This window comes from Ptychodera flava, chromosome 16 (assembly GCF_041260155.1).
Source record: "Ptychodera flava strain L36383 chromosome 16, AS_Pfla_20210202, whole genome shotgun sequence".
Taxonomy (NCBI): domain Eukaryota; kingdom Metazoa; phylum Hemichordata; class Enteropneusta; family Ptychoderidae; genus Ptychodera; species Ptychodera flava.
In genome coordinates this window covers 18,596,634-18,618,497 of record NC_091943.1, presented here as the reverse complement: position 1 = coordinate 18,618,497, position 21,864 = coordinate 18,596,634, and the positions used below count along the sequence as shown (strand labels likewise).

The window sequence follows — 21,864 nt, the reverse complement described above, 5'->3', positions numbered from 1 at the left end:
CAATACTGTTTGCCTTGTGACGTCATGGTGCAGTGCTCGAGAGTACTCCGTACGGATCGATCCTTAAAAAAACTTTAAAATTACTTTAGGGAGCCATACTGTCCCTTTCAGACCCAGTTGCTATTACATCCTGATGTATGAGCCCTTTTTCACAAAATTTCATCAAATTGAATCTCCCTTCCTTCGAAGCACTGCAACAGTTTTAAACGAACAGAGGTGTTTATACAGGTTTACAATCACAAGCACGCGTAAGTGAAATTGCGTCAGTGTTTGCTAGCTAAAAGGTCTGGCATGTTGTAGCCATTTCTGTCAATGTCTGCGTGCACACTGAAGCTAAAGATGTGATTTATTTGAAAAATATTTTTTGTGTTAAACAGTGGTGAATGAGCGTGTTTATGGGCGTGGTCAATACCAGAGAATGAGATTTTCCTCTCTGAGCAACATAGGCTGCATCGGTGTTTTCTACGGTGCCCCTCGGTGACGTATCAGTGATTTAAAACACGGTCGTTTCCGTCCGATTTCAAATTCTAACCTTTGTTTTCTCCGAGGACCATTAGCTGGTGAAATGAAAAATGACCTTATTCCAATGTTTATTGTTGGACACAAAGCATACGTAAAATGGTCAACTGTGGGTCAGCTTATTTTGTATTCCTTTGGTGAAGTTTTCAGTGATCATACAGAGTTATCTACCGTTTGGTTAATGCATTGCATCGCCTGTTACATTCACGCTGCTCCTTACGATACTGTTTTTACACTCAACCTGAAGTTAGAACTTTTGATGTGTTTTCTAACGTTGTTTCTTGTTCTGCTACAAAAATCATATCGCAGAAGTCTCGTGTCCAACATTTTCTCACTACAGCCTTTATGTTCGGAACTTCAAAACTCCATAAGCTGTATCTTTTGGCTATTTTTTCAGAAGTTTTGTTTTGTGGTTTTCCTACATTTTCTGCATTGAGTCCCTAAACTGTAATTTAATGCCAAGTATTTAGCATATAACACAACCTATATGAGTATAATCTGCATTGTTATTGTTGAAAATTGTATTCAAGTCAGGACTCGAATGCACTTGTAAACAATAAACAATGATCACAACACACATACAAGCTGTGTTGATAAAACGAATACTCGAAATTTCAGCATGACAAACGGATTAGGGTCAGACACGGTAGTTGATATACAGAAGCAGAATACTGAAAAACTTGCCACAAATTAAAGCTTATGTGTCCCTTTAACTGAGGTCTATAGTCAGGATTGGATTTTAATTCCCTGTCGTAACATTGCATATCGTGAACGATCATTGGTGTTGGCTTGGTCAGCGTTGTGTATTACTAATTAAGCAGGGAGAATTATGCGAAAATGTACTTGCTTTTAAATACAGGAAAAATTAGCATAAAATTGTCAAAAGTTACTGTACAGCTATAGCTATTGCATCTTGAAGTGGTTCAGTTTTTGCAGCCATAAGTCCCGTTGAAGATCTCTCTGTGAACACGTTCTCGTGATAGTATTTTTTTCAAAAATAACGCAATGCCAAAATGATGTATAAAACAAGAGTAACTAGGTTTTAAAATATGCAAATCACTCGTAAGATAGATTATCTAAACCCGAAAGGAACAAAGATTTAACCTTTTCGTAACATATTCAGTATATTTCCATAACACAAATACGCTTTCTCATTATTCTTCTTTAACTGTATTGCGATGCCGAGTATTAGCTTTGTAAACAAAATGCAAGACATAAAAACACACAATGTTATTGTTGACAAACAAATTCCACTAGCCAATCCGGACTAAAATGCCCTTGTCGACAATTAGCTTTGTGCATTCTACATTATATAAGGAAGTAAGCTTATAAGTTAATTTAATATAGGGCGTTTGACATGGTTTTCAAGAAAGTGTATAGTGCAGACGCACAAAAAAACAATATTCGTAAAATTTAAATTTCTCGGGGGGTCGGGTTGAAACGATACAAGCGAAGTAAGATTTGACGATACAGAAATATGTACAAAGAACTTTGTACATGCCCATCAACCTGTAAGGAAATGCATGGTATAGTACTTGGCTGTTGCTTGAAGGCATATTTGACTTGTCTTGATCTTGTTGCCACTCTCAGCAATACTTTTATCCATGTTGTACAAACATGTTGTAAAGTAGGCAGGCACCGTTGACCCGCACTCCCCTCTTCTCCGAGATAGCAGTCCAGATAGGCTGGAACATTCCACCCGTCTGATGATTCAGTATCGGATTCCGGAAAAAAAAATACTGAGTACAGCTAACTTTTTTTTTACAAACCCCTCTGTGTCGTGTTTACAGAAGAGACAGTGTACCTCGCATGCGCAACTTCCAAACTGCCGAGCGGGTAGTCCATCTTCCCTCTGGCGATTGATCACCGAACGTGTTAGATAAAAAACAAGGGAAGTATGAGGGAACCCGATGTTAAACAAACAGAGCGTAAATCTCCGCGGAAGGTGGAAAGCACACGCCGAATAAGTTATGAACTGTTTTGTGTTTTTGCGATCAAGTGACGGACGAAATTCTGAAAGATGGTACCGGAGTTGAGACTCCTTGTCTGGCTGTTCGAATAGACTGTACTCTGTACAGTAAATAACGCAGTGTAGCTACGGTTCGGAAAGTTCGCGGAACATTGGCAATGTTTTTTCAATGGGAATGTATAAAATATACCAGTAATTCTATCCGACTTCTTCGCCACCCACATCTCTGACCAGAATAGATGCTCGGGGTACATATCAGGACTAAAGATTCTTTCTTTTCGGAATAAATCAAAGACCTGGTGACGTTCTGAAACACGCAGGCGCACGAAGTTACTATATAGACTCAATAAGAGGCAGAATCAAGCACATCATAATGGATGTCGTTAATAGATTCTGTGCTACTCCACAGCAAGACACTATATGTCCAAGAAAAATCTTCATGGTTGTATAAATTAGGTTTGTTACACAAACCCGATGGCACTAACGATATTGGTTTGAGTGATGACTTTTCATGGGTCTGAACGAATTGCTATGACGGACCAGACATCGATGACACTGCCTTACGGTGGAGCACAGACACATTTTAGCGGTGTTGATAAATCGGAGACCATGTACCACATGCGTTGAAGTTATTAGGCATATGTGAACATGTGGAAAATTTCACATTTTACGATTTCCAAAATATTGTCCGCGGACGAGGACAACCGGTTACTTCGGCAGCCATTGATAAGGGACCGTGGATAATTAAAACATGCGCATGGCAAATGAAACTCATTTTGTTTAAAGTCAAACACCCCCCCCCCCCCCCCCCCCCGCCGTAAACGAAAGTTTGTGAGTTCAAAGTCTGCTCAGGAAGTTATGTTTGAACGTTCTCCAAAGATGATAAATCGCTGAAATAGGTTGTTGAAAATTTAAACTGATGACATGCTCCTGAAGAACAAACATTTCCAAACAAAACCTGGAACTATGATTGAGTGAGTATCTCACGCATGAGCGCGGTTTCAACAGTGTATCAGTGGTGTGTAGTTATAGTGAGAATTTGAGTATGACAATCGAAATGAGAGCCAAATCTTTCTCTCTCTACGGGCTGGAATTCGATTCGTGGAATTCCAATCGTCACTTCGTTTTAATCTGCATGTCAGTGCTAGCAAAGATTGCAAACAACAGCTCAGCTCAATTCATTTTCCCCTTTATCAACCCCCTCCCGTGGCCATGACAACGCCGCTGTGTTTATCAGAGACTCTGGTAGCCATCATTTGAAACGCATCCCTTTGAAATAAGGCAATTGTTTGAATTTATTGGTAATTATTTGTACGATTCACGTAAAACAGCTTATAAATATCCTTGGCATTTTTTCCTTCTCATAATAATAGTTAAACTTAATTACGATGGATCATGTCATGCTGGTATGAGTATTGCACGCTGCGAAAAAAAATCCAACGAGCAAGTCGTGAGTGTTTGTGACGTCATTGCTCAGGCTGACTCATATAAGACGCTGTAGATTTTTGGCCCACATTGCAATGGCTCTTGGTTTATTTGCATTGTTTGTGATCAAAATACGTTTAAAAGCGTGAGAGAGACTAAGATCCACTGTTCCTTCCATATTTCATCAAATGTGATGGATAAGTCTTGTTGTTTGTGGACGACAGGGGTGCGGTGTTTTGATCCATTGACAACGATCGATGTTGACAGTTTGAAATCGAACCGACAGCAGTTGACATGAGCTTTTCGAAATGCGGAAAAACAAAAGCCGGCCATGATGGTGGTCGGTGTGAAAAAATTGGCATCTATGTCTCACCCTTTATCGGTTCAAAACAGGTTTCTTTTTACGTCTTGTAGGGTATAGCCGTTCAATAACCAGGCCTCTGCCCATTCCCTCGAGTCCCGGTTTTGCCCGTATCGGCCGACCCGACCCTGCATCCCGTCGTAAGGATATCTGGAATTTCGATTAGATTCTGAACAGCCACTTTGCCCGTAGCAAGTCTTGCCGCACGCCTGTCTGCCATCTGAGTGAGTGCCCGTGAGATACTGGAACCGCATACACGCGTGAACGGCAGCAGATTTTGTCAGCGAGTTCATTATCTGCCGTGCCGAAGTAAAGTCGATGAAAGACTAGACTCTATAAAACGTGCGTTGAAGTGAATTCGTCGGGAAGGCAGGCGGATACAAACTTCAGACATGACAAAACGGGTGTCCAAATCTTGTAACAAGTAACAAGAATATTCAAGACCATCCCATCGTAAAAATAAGACGCTTTGCCTCTTTTGAACTTTTTCATTGTAAAGATCTTACAATTTAGACATTCTCGGAATTATAACAAGATAAGCTACGCTGTGGTCATTCAACCGTTGAATTGGAATCAGCGATAGCGAAAACATCTGTCACTTTCCATCCATCGTTATTCCAAACGAGAAAATTCAATCTTCCTCTCGGTGAAACGATATAACCCTTGTACAGACGATTGGTACGAATTACGAACATGCTATTCTTAGTGATGTTTTATCGTACAAAGGGGAGGGTTTTTTTGTTTTTTTTTTTTCCATGTATTGTGTATTAACTTTGGGTGGCGGAAACGGTCGAGAAACTTTAAAATTTTTCTCCCATTTAAATAAACGCCGATGTACTTGCCAGTTCGTCGTTTACAGAAAACGAATGTGGCTCAGAGAATGATGGATCGGCGTAGTTTACACATTCCGCTAAACGACATAAAATGGATGGTCATGGCACACTGTACTGGCAGCCGCCTTGACCATGTCCTGTGACTCTCAGGCCGAGAAGGGAAAATGCCGGTACGATTTTAAAATAATTATTTTACTTTAAAGTCTGCATGTGAAGCTTTGTCATTATTTCCCACCGGGGTGCTTATATTATAGTCGGGAAAAGTTAAGTGGTTTTTAATTTTTCTGGAAGTCGTTTGTTTACGCATCAACGGAAGTTTGCTTCGGATACTTGAAAATATTTCTACAATTTCTCGATTTCACTCACATAGCAGCAAGCCATGGGGTTTCGATGTGTATTTAATGAGAAAAGAAGTTAATAATTCGGTTCGAACGAGGCCCAGTGTACCGTATGTGTCATGTCATTTTAAAAAGCCACTGTTACATGTGGCAATGTTTTTCAAACAATCTCACCAAAGTTTTCACAGTTGTCGTAGCCGAGGGCGAAAATGAGAGCCCTCCATTAGCACGGATCGATGTTCTAGTCGGTGTGTTTGTTTGCTTTTCTCTGGAGGTTCGCACCAGGATTATACAAATATTGGACACAACTCTCTTTATGAAGGGTGACCAATGTTTTCTTAGGAACCGGGACGAACTGGTCAGAAATTATATAAGTGACACGTTAACCCAGGCATTCACACATCCACCCATGAGTTTGTATTTTCATAAAATGACAGGTCTTATCTTTAGGAATGGGGCGTGAGAAGGATTAAAGACATCAATCTTAAATGATGTAGGAATACGTAGAGATGTGAATGAAAACGATCACTTTGAAAAAAAAAACAGGGATGTTACTCACAGTTTGAAAAATGTGGTTGTTGTCAACAGTTGCAAATCGCAGATCTAAGAGCAAATTTTGACTTCAAATTATTGGTTGGAAATGTGCTCTCCATCGATTCAAAGAATTTCCGCTATGTTTGCCTCATTCCTATAAATTGTAATCGACATTAAGATCTCGCAGATTAAGTTCTCGACCAAAATCTATCAACAGACTGATTACATGATAATTTGCAGTGATAATAAACGCAGTAAATATCTCCACTCTGGTTGTAATCACCGTCAAAAGCTTCACGCAAGCGCGACGTAAACGTGAAGTGACTGTCACAGACATACAGTCTATTTCAACTCCTTAAAATACATGGAAACCCTACCAAGGACAGTACAAATTCGGATCTTTCATCATATCATATCATATCATATCATATCATATCATATCATATCATATCATATCATATCATATCATATCATATCATATCATATCATATCATATCATATCATATGTCTTACACATCACATCGTATCATCATATCACGTGCATCATATCATCTCATATCATATCACATCATATCATGTCACAAGTCAACATAACATCGCATCATCATATCTTCCATACATATCATATCATATCATATAGTTATATCATATCATATCATATCATATCATATCATATCATATCATATGTCTTACACATCACATCGTATCATCATATCACGTGCATCATATCATCTCATATCATATCACATCATATCATGTCACAAGTCAACATAACATCGCATCATCATATCTTCCATACATATCATATCATATCATATATTATATCATATCATATCATATCATATCATATCATATCATATCATATCATATCATGTCTATCATATCATATCATATCATATCATATCATATCATGTCTTGTGCATAGTTCATAATATGTCATATAATATATAATATAATATCATATCATATCATATCATATCATAGCATATCATATCATATCATATCATGTCATGTGCATAGTTCATGAGTCACATAATATCATATCATATCATATCATATCATATCATATCATATCACATAATATCATGTCATGTTGTATCAGATCAGATCAGATCACGAAACATCACATCATACTTTATTTCATCATATCACACAACGTTGATTCAAGTTACATTTCCCATAAACCAACTGTAAGAGCGCGTCATAGGCGCTTAGCTACTTGGTATTATGGCATAGTAGCATTACTGTTACATATGTTCGGAAATCCTGAAACGCGAGTATTCCCTTTTCACGACTTATTCCATTTATGGTCTCACTGTACATAATACTTGATATTTCTACTGCACCACTGAGAGTCGACGCAACGAGCACTGAGTTGATCAGTCACCAGTAAGCACCGGGCACTGTCCATTACGCGCCGCTATTAATGCATCGAGTGAATCGACATATATCTCCTACTCCTCCCAGTCCCGAGATCTGACATATGCAATGAAAAATATTGCCTATGAGTAATTGCAAATGCGAGACATTTGCCCTGGTTTTTGTCGGAAGCAGCGCTCCTTAATTGTACAACCCTCGCCTATTTTTTTGTTCAATTGATAGACAGGCGATATGTCACGTTTTTGTTCAGAACATGTCACATCGCATGGAAAGTCTAGACCAGACCTGCGCTAGACTTTTTTTATGTATCGAGTGCACGTAAACACACTGCCTTGTCCGGAAACAGGCTTCACAGTTGAATCTCAATTGTGAGTTTATACCTTCCACTTAAAAGGTTTAGATTAATTTACTGCGAGGCCTTATCAAAGTAACAGAGATCTCTGGAGTCAATTTGGGATTTCTGTGAGACATTGATCGGGATTGAACAGGAAAGGGGATTTATGAAAGCGCAATTTGCACTTGGCGTCGATGACGCCCTCTTTTATGATATGAAAAACAATGTTGGTAACCATTTGAAGTCAGTTTGGCACGAGACAGATCGCGATCGGTTTCAATGAAAGGGTGATGCTTTCAGCGACGTAGAACTTTGACCCCTACACTCGCACTCGCGTTTATTCAGGATGTGCATCTGCACACAGTAAAGTGTGAAATGATGATGATTTTGAGAGATGAGATTCTTTCAAAATGTATTCGAGATTTTCACATGGTATAGGAATACATGCTTGGTCTTACGCAATAGATGGACGCTGCATCTCGCCGAGTCATCGAGGTATTCGTAGACCTCCGCTGCTCTATAGGATACTTAGAAAAAGTGATATAAGGTATATCTTTTTGATTGAACCCAGCTCTGCCATAACAGCTGTGGACTACAACCAATCCTGAAATTCACGAACGTGTAAATTAATATTTGTTGTGAAATCAGACGATGCAAGATAAAACCTCGTGACAAACCTTTTTGACCTCTCTGTAAAGCAATTTTATCAACAAAGTAGTTTTGAGCGATGCTTGGATGAAGTTATTCGCCGCGTAACTGCTATGGCATGGTCTTGGCATTTTCGCTCCTAAAGGAGCTCACGGAGGGCAACTTGTTAAAAAAAATGCTCTGTAAAAATACACAAATCGTGTCATTGTTCTAAAGTTCACTTAAAGCATATATTGAATTCTTTCTCAGGTACTGAGGTAGCATTCAGGAAACTGGACATGTGTCGAGGAATATGCTCGTCGGCACTCCTAACACCCCCCTTCCCCTTCCCCACTTCCTCCGACCCGTCCAACGAGATTCCTGTAAAATATGCGATTATCTCGTTCCAAGTTGGGAATGCATTTTGGAAGCAATTATACCAGGGTTGCGATTGGGAGCGGGGAAGACACGTTCCATACACATCAACAAAGTGATTCCATATGCATGGCTACAAATTGCCAAATGAGATCAAATGGCCATTTGACCGTCTAACACCGATGTAAAATCTCATTTTTTTTTTGCTCCAATGCAAGATTCGGAGGAAGATCACGCCTACCAACCAGCTGCACTTCTTTCTCCAGCTCAGAATGATATCTCGGCCCTGACAAAGTCAGCACAGTGGGAGTTTTGCTTCAGCATATGGCCACTAGCAAGCGTACGAGGCTTACACATGTCCCCCCTATTGACAGCCAGAGATACATATATTTTAAGACCCTTGTAAATAAAGGGTTCAGGGGAAGAATAGATGCTCCGATCTGTTTAGTCTGAGAGTTTCCAAGATCAAAGCATGAAATCGTCAAAATACCGTGCCAGCCATACACGTCCTCTCATTCGCTCGAGGGAACATTGTTATCTTTCTAGGGGGTTGGATGTTTCTGCTCACTGGCAACAAGTTAAGGTAACTCCTAGAAGAGTAATATGATGCAATCTCCACTAAAAGGCGAGGATGCAGTACTGAACATGCATCAACATGGTAAACATGGGCATCCCATAATTTCACACATCCTCAATTTAGTGTGCGCCGTACAGAGCGTCGAATGTCGCTCATCTTAAGGCCTTTGCTTGCATTCAGCCCGGTCGCACACGCTCTGCGAAAAGTTTTACGCGGCCAGGTTCACGGAAACCCGTTTAGCGCGGTGTTTGCGTCAATATTGACTGAATCCTAACTGTATCAACAATCATGTCTCCTCCAAAGAAACACACAAGACAGGCTAAACTTGACCCATTTCTAGGCCGTAAAATCCCCCCGAGTAGTAAATTTTGTGTAGTCTGTGTACAGCGAGGATTGATGCTGCCCCCGTTGCCAGGCAACCGCTACATCTGTATACCCTGTCTTGCTTACTTTCGGCCTGAATTCATGACTGTCGATGGTTAAACAAAACCGTGGAATTCCGCTCAACCCTACAAACCATTACAAAGGTCGCTATCGTGTAAATCCTGCCTAAAAGTGCGTGTGGGACCAAGTTATGTCATCTTCGTGAAGGGACAACTGCCGCAACCGTTGATAATATTCTCAAGATTTTGTTTTACAAAACAAATATATTTCTTGCTTTTCTCATCAAAGTATGTTAAATACATAGTATTGGCCTTCTAGATACTGCCTATTTCGTGCAATATGAAGTGTTGCAGTTTGACAATTGATTTATAGTTCCAACGAAAATTCGACAAATAACATCGGCTACTACACACTCATACCGGTTGCGAAATAAGAGGTATTTCTGCACTGTTTTGAGAGTAGCTGTATGTCAAAAACAGGATACAAATACTTGGAAAAAACATCAACATTTACAGACAACGACGCTCTGATGGCAAAAGTTGCAGAAAAAAAGAAACTTCGCCAAATTTGGAAAAACAGACAAAACCCAAAGACAAACAAAAACTCTTAATACTTAATACATTCAACACCCTTGAAATTATTACTCGTTCAGAAAGGTTCTACCTTCGAGTCTGTGCAAACTTCTACGAATTCAGATAGTTTGTTGGATGCTCCACGGTGATTGGAGTCAGACCTAGTGCAGTGTTTACTTCCTTTATCTCTGCATCAGCATGTGAAAATACCCAGTACTCGGCTTGTCAACACAGCTTGTGTATCCATGATGTGCGCTGGTATTGTCGACGGTTGCGTTTAATCTCCAACCTTGAATTCTTTTTTTTTCAACCATCCACGTCACATGTGTATGCAGTGTGTTGACAAGCCGACTTTAGACAGTACATCCAGCCAATGCACTCCAAATGGAGCAAAAGTGTGAAAAAAGGTCAAGGGTGCATTATTGAAGGGGGACTTCTAGTTACTCTTTACTCCAATATCTGAGGAAGTCAACCATCTATCTATCTATCTAGAAATTTGTAAAGCGCCTAATATCCAAAGTTAAACAATGCTCAGTGGCGCTTAGAGTTACAATGAAAATGCTCTCTGGAAGATGTAAGTTTTTAAGCGTCTTTTGAAAATGTTGACATTAGGAGAGGTTTTTATGTCCAGGGGTAAAGAGTTCCAAAGGACAGGAGCTGCTACAGAGAAGGAGCGGCGACCATAGGTAGTCAGATTCCATCTAGGTTGTGCAGAAAGCATTTATCAGATGAACGAAGAACACGTGATGAGGCACATGGTGTTGTTAAATTCCTGAGATATTGTGGAGCTTGTCCATTTAGGGCTTTGTAAGTAATCAGCAAAAGTTTGTATACAATGCGATGATGTACTGGAAGCCAGTGAAGTTGCATAAGTATGGGGGTAATGTGGTCGGATTTCCTGGTCTTTGTAACAATTCTAGCTGCTGTGTTTTGAGCACGTTGTAACCGCTGTAGTTGTGTATCGGGCAAGCCATATAGTAGAGCATTGCAGTAGTCAAGCTTTGAAGATATAACGGCGTGGACGAGGGTGGCACAGGAATCGCTGGACAAGTACTTTCTGATACGACCAATTTTGCGAAGGAGGAAGGGAATAGCACTGCGGTTTGGGATGTCTATACGGTGCGCATGGTAAGGTAAAGGTGCCATTTTGTCGCCATGGAGACTCGCGCCTCAAATGGCCTAATTGTAACACATACAGTTACCGCTAGTTTCAATGCTCTTTCTTTTTGTTGGTCTGTTGTTTGTATGGTTTTGTTCTTGCTCATTCCATATAAAGGTTTTTAAAACATAGTGTGTTCACGACTAATTTTTACAGTAATGACTGTGCAATTTATGATTATGGTACCTTTCAAAGCTCGCTGTGGCCTCTCAGATGATTTGGCTCCAAGTACAATACGCCACTCTAACTAAAATACATGACCAATTTCTCTCCTCACAAAACCAGCGCAATGGTTGCAGTTTAAGAGGCTGGCCAGCCGGTGGCGTACTATGACAATGGGAGAATCCGTTCTGGATGGGTGGCGGTCTGTCTTTGAGGTTTCCACGCATACGCTGTCATATTGTGTTTGATAGTTGAAAGTTCTGGAGGGATTGAATCCCGTTGATGGAGAATAAATAGTCGAGGCGTGAAAAGCCAACGTAGGAATCGATGATAAAAGTCATAAAAGCAACTCAGTCCTAGGGACTCTTATAAATCAGCCAGTTTTTAAAAGTCCAGGCATATCTCTGCCATATGCCATGCCTCTGAGAAGTCTACAGATAAGAGATAACGGTTGCGGTGTCTACTGCATTCATAGAAGTTTGCCATTTTTTTCCTGCGAGTCCATGCATCCGGTTTCCTTGAGAATTAGCCCCCAAAAAGACCAGTGTACGGCAAAGCTTATCGCTTTGCAGAGCACCAGATGCCAAGGAGGTCCCACCCTGAGGTACCGGCACCTATTAACGCTTTTTATATCGCAATTCCCGCCATCCTTGTATAGTCGTTGTTTTTCTTCAAACCATTCCTTTCGATTGATCAAACTTCCCGGCGACACTTCTTTATCATGATCGCGAGAACTCTGCAATCTATCGCGCATGCATGCAAGCTAGCAATCGTTTTTTTAAATGAGTGCACTTCCAGTCGTTCTGATTCATATACAGTTTCACCGGAATGTGTGTTTTTTCCCTGCTCTCAAATTATAAACTTTTGGAGAAGGTAAACCAGGAGTTTGAGACACTTTGAAAGTTAAGTGGTTAGCTAATTATATAGTAAGTTGTGATATCTTTGTGGAGTACAAGCAGTATTGGATGCGAAATAAAAGTTAGGGATATATGACCCCATATCCATCTTTGAAGTGAATATTATGTGACACCTTAATGTAACAATGTCCAACAATCTGAAGTGTGGAACTTATTCTCAATTGACTCTTTTGCCCATATCATAAACTAACTACGCTGTTGAGATTATGCGATAAGTTCATAGAAACACTTGGCACGTTGTGCACTTTAGCACACTCCAGTGGTCTCCAATGCCTTTTTTCAACACTTATACACTTTGTCCCGCCGCTACCGTAACTTTCTGAGGTTACAGCGAGTGTGTAATATTGGATGTCTTGTGTGCGCTGAGTCGTTGCAGCCCCGGTGTTCGTAATCTTCAGTCAACACCGGGGCCACATCCTCGGGTTGTAATCGCAAGAGTGGGTTTTCAGCTCGTTATCTCAATAGGCAACTCCGGAGTCCTTTGTAAAATAATCGTTTGAGTCCTTGAAAAAACGGTTGCTGCACATCTGCGCAATGCCCTCAGTCAATTTTGTGTTTACACCTACAGGATCGTGGTATTCATTTTACTGGACCGAATCGAACCTATGCGAAGATCAAAAAAGTCACTTTTTTACAGTCAACTGAGTTTACTCAAATTTTGTTTTGATCGACATACCTGTCAACACTTCAAACAAACGGCAGAAATTTTAACAGCCAAGAAACACTGCGAGAGGGCAACTTCCGCATTGCCTGGGAAACACAGATTGAAACAAAAATATACAAACTACCGACTGAGGGGGTTTTCTCGTTGTTAAACGTGCGGCGTAACACCCATCCAGGTCGGATGTAAGACTCTAAAGTGTTTGTGTGACCTAGAATATTACTAGACATTTATTGAAAAGCTTCCCTGACGTTGAATACAGCACGCAACCTTTGCACTTCACGTCATTAACAAACTGGAAAGCAAGTGATGCAAGCTCTATCAGCTTGGGTGCTGTCTTATAAGGAAAGCGTGCGCAATTCGAGGTTCTCGGTACGGTCGTCCTTCGCTAAGGAGAAAGCCAAAAAAATACATGTTTTGAATGCAACGGCGATGATTTACATATACATGGCATTTTACATCAAAACCGTGTTCGCTTAACAACTTCAAACCTGAAAAGAGACCAGAAGAATATATATATATATATATATATTATATATATATATATATATATATATATATATATTGCGTTGAAACTGTGTCTGATGGATTCAGTTTGGATATGTTGATATGTTGGGAGATCCGAAAATGTAGAACCTTCAGAGATACAGTTGGGCCGCCAAAGACGTTGAAATTGGTTACTGTCGATGTTATGCCCACTTAGCTACATAATTGCCCCATTTTGCCGGTGAAATTAAGCGAATCTCGATCATTCCGTATCGACGAGTTTCAATAATGCTACATCTGTCCCAATCTTGCTTCAGTCGATTTTAAAATTGCATCGGTATGAAAATTCCCAGCCCAAGTCTCTTAAGTGGTTCGGTTATCGTAGTGGTCGTAATTAGCCCCTAACGTAGAGTGAATGCAAAACTATTCAAGGCGACAACAAGCCTCTATCAGAAGCCAAGAATTAAAGCGGTTTTTTTTTGTTTAGGCAAGGAAACTCACTTTTTATCTTGCCTTTCTTCTGAGTGTGGCCACTTTGGCGCGACCACACTCAGTCGGGTCGAGTACAATGCAGAAAAACGTTTCGCCCGAGCCAACATTTTCCTTCAAAGTTTGGGAAATTCTTTTTCACAAGCACAACGCAGACTTTCAAAAGATATAGACAGAGGCGTTTCCCGCGTCACGCTCCGCAATGAAGTGAGAAAAAACTACAAGCTTCAACAAGAAAAAAAACCAATGGTCGAGAAAATTGCTGGCCTGGTAAACAGTTTGTGCTCAGAAAGCATATAGTTTCTGATTTGTGACGACAGTAATGAGCTGAGCCGTCTGACTTAAGACAATCACGAGAACCTTCAAATGGCCGCCTGATATGTCCTTGAAGGATTCTCCTTGATTTTAGAAAGCTTTCAGGCGTCCGAAGAACAGGCCTTTGAAAAAAGTCACGCTCGCCATCTAGATAATGATGGACAACGTTTTAATGGCACATTCTCTGCGAAAAGGCAATTTGGTTCAATCGGTATATCCAAATGCACGATCGGCGAAGAGAGTCCCCTGCCATCAAATTCTCATCGCGATGATGTCAGATAAAGGGTTGTTTCCTTTCAACACGGGCCAACCCAACATGACAGTAATAGCGTACTGTGAGCGTAGTCTACATATCTTGTATCCGCCAACACGACTTAAACACTACTTTAACAAATATTTGGATTTCAATTTTGTGGAAATGTTCTCTACGAAGAAGCCCAGGATTTCCGTCCCTCCGTCCCTCACAACTTAAAGTGGCACCACCGGTTTCACAGTGCGTCGGTCCAAACGTAATGCTCGGAATCAAAAGGGAGCGAGGAAGCTTTTGCGATGAAAGGGGGAGAGGGCAAAGCTTGTGACAATAGTTCTGTTGTTACCTGTTTTACGGCGCTGCTTAGACCAAAAGCATCATTTATGAAGTCACGGTCTATTTGAACTTACATTTTGGCTAAATGTAAAAATAGTCGGCAATAATATATTTAAGCTGAGTCTATTGCCCCTTTTCATTCACTACAGAAAACTCGTTTACGGGAAACACACAATGTTCTTTTCTAATCGCAAACAAAACGGCGACAAGTCCTTAACCAACTGGCGATAAAGCAATCTGCTTTGCACTAGACGAGACCTTATACCAAAAGAACCGATTTCCAAAGTGACTGCCGAGGGACTTTGTTTGGATCTGGAGTAATCTGGACGAGCTCCAGAAGTTACAGCTCCAAGTTTGACATCGTGAGCCGCGTGTGGTGCGCAATATTGTTCGCGTATCTCCTCTTAACATAGGCGACGAGGAATTGTTACAGCTTTTATCCGTCGGGTGCGGACAAGCCCTTGAATGCTGATAAACATAATGATCGACAAAAGCTCGAATGCGTGGAACCGTAGAGCATGCGACTGATAGAATCTCCTCACAGGCGAAAGGAGTACGTCAGTACAAATGTTTATTTGCCCGAGAAATGGCGTCCCGCTATACAACCGGCACTCGGAAGTTTCATTTATCGCGTTCCTCTAGAGAACGATACATGTACGCCTCTGTTTTTTTCCAAGGGCACTTTTGACTCGATCGAATATTAAGCAAAAACAAAACCCGGATGTAAAATCTACGATGCAGTAACTTGGTTCTTCTTGCTGTCTTGCCCACTGCGCTACGCGTTGCAGGCCGTCCTGTCACAACCAATTAGTGGTACATCATTTCGTACACACCATGTTCGACAAAGGCGTCTACGAAAGTCAACCAGCAGGAATTCGATGGCAGGCCACGGCAGTAGCGACGCTGCCATTGACACCCAAAGTCATTTCTTCCAGGACTTTGAGAGGTTACAGTCTGGGCAATTACTTTCCAAAACTCAAGGAGGGACGTTGATACCACGATAGACAGAGTAGTTAACCTTCAGTTGATTTTTCAGGGGCTTGATTTTATGACCCGATAAAAAAGTGGGAAGCAACGTTCACAAACCACAGACATGAACAAACAACACCATCAAACACAAACCAAACCAAGAAAAAAACATACGATAAATCTCTCTCTCTCTCTCTCTCTCTCTCTCTCTCTCTCTCTCTCTCTCTCTCTCTCTCCTCTCTCTCTCTCTGGCGTTTAGCACCTCACTCACAGCAATACCGTCACAAGAGAATCCCTGCATCGTTTACCAATTTACAAACACTATTTGAATCTGCTGTAGTGGTAAATGTGTGATGATTGAACGTGTAAATGTTATTATGATATTTGTGGTGCTTCAAACTTGATTTTGTTAAAAACATTCCATGGCGTCAATATACAAAAAGTGAGCGAAAGGCGTTGTCAAGAAAATTTGAGTCAGGCATGCCCCCACCCCCATCCCTGCTTCAGATCTGAAAGACGGGACAAGACACAGTTGACTTCCTATCGCCACCCACCTGCAACCGTGAAAATATTGCCAGGGTATCACTGTCCTAAGACAAAACAAGAGGCAAAGAAAAGATCACTTAAGAACTTTGTTTTTCTTGATACGGATAGCTGCAAGAATGGAGTGTCTCTGGGCATTCAGTGCTAGGCAACAGGACATTCGGCCAAAATGGAAAACTACACCGCGGTCCCGTCGACTGTTGACGGAACGGTGGCTTTGCAAGTCCTTCAGCCAGCTCGCAGAAAAATTTCTTAGTTTTCTCATGCCCATTAGACGTCCCCTGAGCTTGAGACAGTTTACTTTGCACATCGCTACTTTTGAAGAAGATTGACATCTACCCCCACCAATTTTTGCGATTACGACATAGTGTTGAGTGTCGAGATAAAAATGGAGCCCTCACTGGAATTTTATGGCTCCCTTTTTCACAGTGAAAGTCATCATTTTCCCGCCGAGACTGTAGAGAAAAATTGTCGACCGACGAAGTTTTCTTGTTATTTTCAGCGATAAGCGATAAATTCATGATGAAATATGAAAAGCCATGGAAACTTGAAGCACTAGAGTGTGTTTTTATAATCGATTGATGTACAAACGGGCAATTTGACATGACATTGGAATGCGGTGATAGTGTATGTTTGGTGACTTTACAAGCGCTGGGGCCATGACTATAATGAACGTTCGTGCTGGCGACTGGCTATTGTTCGTGCTGGTGAGGACACTCAAAATTCTTTGTATACTTCAAAAACTTTCAGCTTTCAGAGGTAGGTCTTCATTAACGACTCGCCGTCGCTCTGCCGCTGAGGCAGAAAAAAGCAGCACACCAGCCGGTCCTTTGAAAAAGGGCCGGACATTTCTCTCAAATTGTCGTTGCGCTCGGGACAAACGGTAATCCCGAAAAAAATACTTGTCGGGGTCTTGGCAAATTAGGATTAAGGGAAATCAAGCCACTTAAGGAAGTAAAACACGGAGACTATATTTTGTCTCGATGGTCCACAGAAAAAAAGAATTGACGAACCGAGTCAAATTGGACGGGTATTTGCATGGAGAGGGTGGTACCTTAAGACTGCCAAGGAAAGTCGTAACACTGTGAAATTATAGCTCCCGGCTGAAAAAGATTCGCCCTTGGCACAATCGAACACAAACAACATCACAGTTTACACCAGCGCCGCGGAAAGTGACAAGTTTGGTATAGTCTAAGGTGAAACTGTTCTGGGCATATAGCTTGCTGTTGAGCTCGTTAATGATGTACCCCACACATTTTCTGCTTTGTTGTTTTGAGCTCACAATATAAACAGACGAGGAATCTTACATAGCGGGGTGAACAATCCCCGGCCCTCTGGTCTCCAAATGGGATGGTCCTGATATTGAACTCGCTTAAGTTTACAGCCATACGGGGCAAATAGATGTATGCAATATGCAAGTTGCATCCACTGATGAGCAAATAGTTCCACGGAACTGGTCAGTAGCGGTTGCTCTCACTGTGTAGAAAAAAACGCAGTTCTACTATATAATTAATGGTTCTTGTACACCGCACTGAACGTACACATCTGCTGACTGTCAGCGCGCGCCAAACTTTCACTCTCTCACGTCTGAAGAATTTAAGAACGAAGAAACAAAGAACAGTGACATTGACTCAAACATCATTGAGAGTTATTGTCTCGTCCTGCTCAGTTTTGTGGAACCCTAAGGTGACGCGAGAGGGGGAGGGGGAGGTGGCAGAGGGCGGACTAGTTGAAGGTCAGAGAAAGCCCACAGCTGGAAGCATTCTTTTCGGGACTCTGAAATCACTATTGAGTTTGTGCCCATGTGTAAATACTGTATATCACTCTATTAGAAGTATGCCGAGAATCTACACAAGCTAGCCGCGCAGACTAAGTCAAGAACTTAATCACCGCTTGTGCCTGTCCTGCTTGACTTTTTCAAAGAGGAGAATGTCACGCAGAAAAACACACTAGCTTTTCAAACTTCGACTTGACAGAGTTGGCATTTGACCTGAAATCCCCCCTATCAATCAACGTCAGAGCTATTTGAGCCGTCAAACTGGCTCGTTTGAACATGGTTACATACACCAATTAGGGATACATACGTTCGCCTCAACTACTGAAAACATACTTCAGACAAGCCTCGGAAAATTAGAGGGTTATCTCGATTATTGTCATGGTTCTGAGGCTGCCCCGTGGCACGTCTGAAACGGGGTGATTCCTGGACAAGGGCAATGAATACGGTTTAGTTACTTAAAAAGCTAAGCAAGTACTTTGTTAAGAATAGCCAAGAATGTGAGGAAACACGATCGGTGACAAAGGAGGGGAAATTCAACGCCGTCTACGGTACTTACCCAGCGCGGTGCAAATAGTTCGCCGTCGCGTTACTGTGTTCCACGAAGAATAGCAAGCAGACCAAAAAACCTATGAAATACAGAGAAGACATGGCTTCGACTAGACTTGAGAGGCAGACAGCAGTTTGAGGCTTAACAGTGTTCTTTCGCATCGATGCGCTTCGCTAGTGTTCTGAGTAACGTCCCTTCAATATTTACCCTGGACTTCCCACTCCATGAAGCAGGAGGGGGTCTCGGTCAGCTAAGTCCACAACGGTAGCAGCGGAGCGGAGTGACAGCGACGTCCGGCTCACGGATGTCCCGACGAGGACGGACAGAGCAGTCAGTGTTCACGTGTACGTCGAGAGTGCAGCGAAAGTCAATTCAGTTCATGGATGCCTGTATTGTATATACATAACCCAGGGCCTCTTCTAATAGAGCGATCACAGTTCGACTGCTCTTGCTCGACTCCAAGTCTCTCCTCTCGGCCCTAGACGCAAACTCAGCGACTGCGATGGTCCTGCGACAAACAGGCACAAAACCAGAGCCCACACTCTCCAAATTCCGGCTAGTTTTCTTCTGTGTCAAGTAGGAAAATGGGCTTGATCATCCACCACCAGATGTTTTACAGGAGAGCACAGATTGGTGTTTGGAAGCCCACAGCGGACGTACACAAGCATCAATCATTCAACGGGACACGTACAATACGCGGAGAACCCCACTCACGCGATTAATATTCATAACCCGGGACAGTTATTGTGTGATTACAGCGGGACCTGTATCACAGCAGTCCGTGCATGAAATACGCATCAAAGACCCTGTAAAGAAAGTGTTGTGCGGGGTTGAGAAACGGAGGTTGTCCAAAATCCGACCGGTTTCTTCCTTTTCAAGAGCACCGACGCGCGTAAATATAGTGTTTTCTCGCTGGCTGCTTACATGAACAGCTTTGCGACTTATGTGTTTACCTATGTGACTGCGTGAATTTGTGGTGCTCTTTTTTTAAATCTATACTTAGCTAAGCCAGTAAAGCTCACGTGAGCATAAATAACCCACGCAACTTACCGTAAAACGCCTGGCAGTTTGTCTCGAACAATAACAAAACTCACGGCAAAAAAGGAAATGCCATACTAAAGTGGATATCATTGACGTTGTATTTGCATACGGGTGACATCATAATTGATAAACTGTACGGAATACTTTAAGCCTTACACGCACTGACAGATTTCGATCTGGCTCCATGTACAGCGCTGCAGACAAACACACCCCAACAACAAACCAGACGTTCCTCCATCGAGCAACAAGTATAAACTTGCTCAAAATGTGCGTACTTCATGTAGTTTTATTTAATTTATGACCCCCTTGACCCAAAATTACATCCCCTTTGAAGATTCTGAGATTTTAATGGTATTAGGGGAGTTGTATAATGGTCATACCCACTTCAGCGAGTAATCCACTACTCTTAAACGGCTTCCCTAACTCCTCGAGATTTCTTCGTTTTCACAACGGCGGCCCGCTTGAGTGTAAATGCAAAATTCTTTGGACCGCAATTCCAATATGGTCGCCTCTTCGTTACATCGTTGGTTCAACACTTAAAACGTCCTTCCGCCCTTTCCTCCACTTCAACTTTGGCTAGTCAGACGACATCCCCGCTAGTTTCGCGCCTAAATGTTTTGGCGAAAATTGTTCAACCACTGAGGTGGTGCCGCTAGGTTCTTTTTTTTTTCTTTTTAACGCCTGGGGGAACAGCGCGCGTTCGATAAAAGGGTATATCGGATAAAATAATGACCATCACAATATCATCTAGCCGGCTTTGTGTACAAAATAGAATGGAAATTCTAGATGGATCTCGTCATGTCAGAGAATCGTTGAGAAATCCACCCAACAGTACTGAAGTGAGCAAGTGTTGCACTTTAAAGTTGGATCTCATCTGATCCTTGTCAACACCTAAACCACGAATAGTTAGTTCCTCGCCAGTGTGCATAATGAGAAAGAAATGTAAAACGTGAAACGTTGCATCAGAAAAATTATCATTCCTGGTCAAGCCAGAGCTTTCCTGTTTAAAGTACTTTTTTACATGTCACCTTCTCTAGGCCTGGCAATTTGTTTTGATTATTTTAGCAGTAATTGGTGTTTGAGTATTGGTGTTATTTGAACGACTTTATAAGTCGGACAGTGTGCAATATCGAGCGATTGTCGAGGAAGGATCGTATCATTAAAAGTTCGCGCGCTAATGCCTTCCTCCTGCGTATCTGCCTATCACGGCCTGAACTCAAATTGAGCCATTCTATCGTAAATATTACGGATGAGTTTAATTTAAATAATGGGTTAAACGGACGATGAATCTTTGGATGATACTGTCGGGGCAAATCATCCCAACCGGTTAGGGTGTAACATTTACCGGGCCTAATTGAATGAAGAAGGCGCGAACGTGACGAGGTTGGCCCATTAAAACCCATTCGACAACGTCAATCGTGCGCAATGACACATTTTCCCCGAACCGTTTATTCCATTTGTTTGTTTGTGCTATTCCAGTATGTCAAGCTCCCCACATACCGTTGCTGAGAGAGCACCCAAAAAAAAAAATTGTGGGGCTTACCCACTGAGACTTACAGGAGGCCTAGGATGTGAGCCATGTCTGCGAGCCCGCCCTGGACGGCATATCTTAGCAGAGCCTCATGATCTTGGCTCACGGCGAGGCAAAATGCAGTGTTCGCGCAACAGGGGTAAAACTCCACGTCTCAGGGGTCATCCAAGTGACATGACCCCTATCTGCATCAGACTTTACCTTCCCCAGTGAAATATGTCAGCTATTTCTCAAAACATTGGTGTTAGTATTTCCCTAATGTCAATAAATCGGCCGGCGAACGAGCCCTTTTAATTTGCCTTCTCCAACAAACGCGCACAATCTTGATGACGTAGCCGTGAACTGTGTTTGTAAGGTCAACGACTTACACGATTTCTACTCAGATATATTACAAAATATATGAACTGACGTGTTTCGAACATACAAAGTGCAGAGTTGCACTTGGATGCTCTT

The 21,864-nt window shown here is 41.8% G+C and overlaps 1 protein-coding gene across 3 annotated transcripts in view; it reads right to left on the bottom strand.

Annotated features, from left to right (window-relative positions):
• LOC139114216 (epidermal growth factor-like protein 7) overlaps positions 1-21,475 on the bottom strand; it is a 50,591-nt gene extending 29,116 nt beyond the window's left edge. The window contains exon 1 of one of the 3 annotated variants that reach the window (XM_070675795.1): positions 21,438-21,475. In XM_070675795.1, the coding sequence (XP_070531896.1) occupies positions 21,438-21,460 (23 nt within the window). In that variant the 5' untranslated portion in view covers positions 21,461-21,475. Of the gene's footprint in view, positions 1-18,848; positions 19,815-19,889; positions 20,133-21,437 lie in introns of those variants that run through there. The other 2 variants (XM_070675796.1, XM_070675794.1) reach the window with 2 other exon arrangements.
• Positions 21,476-21,864: the final 389 nt, after the last annotated feature.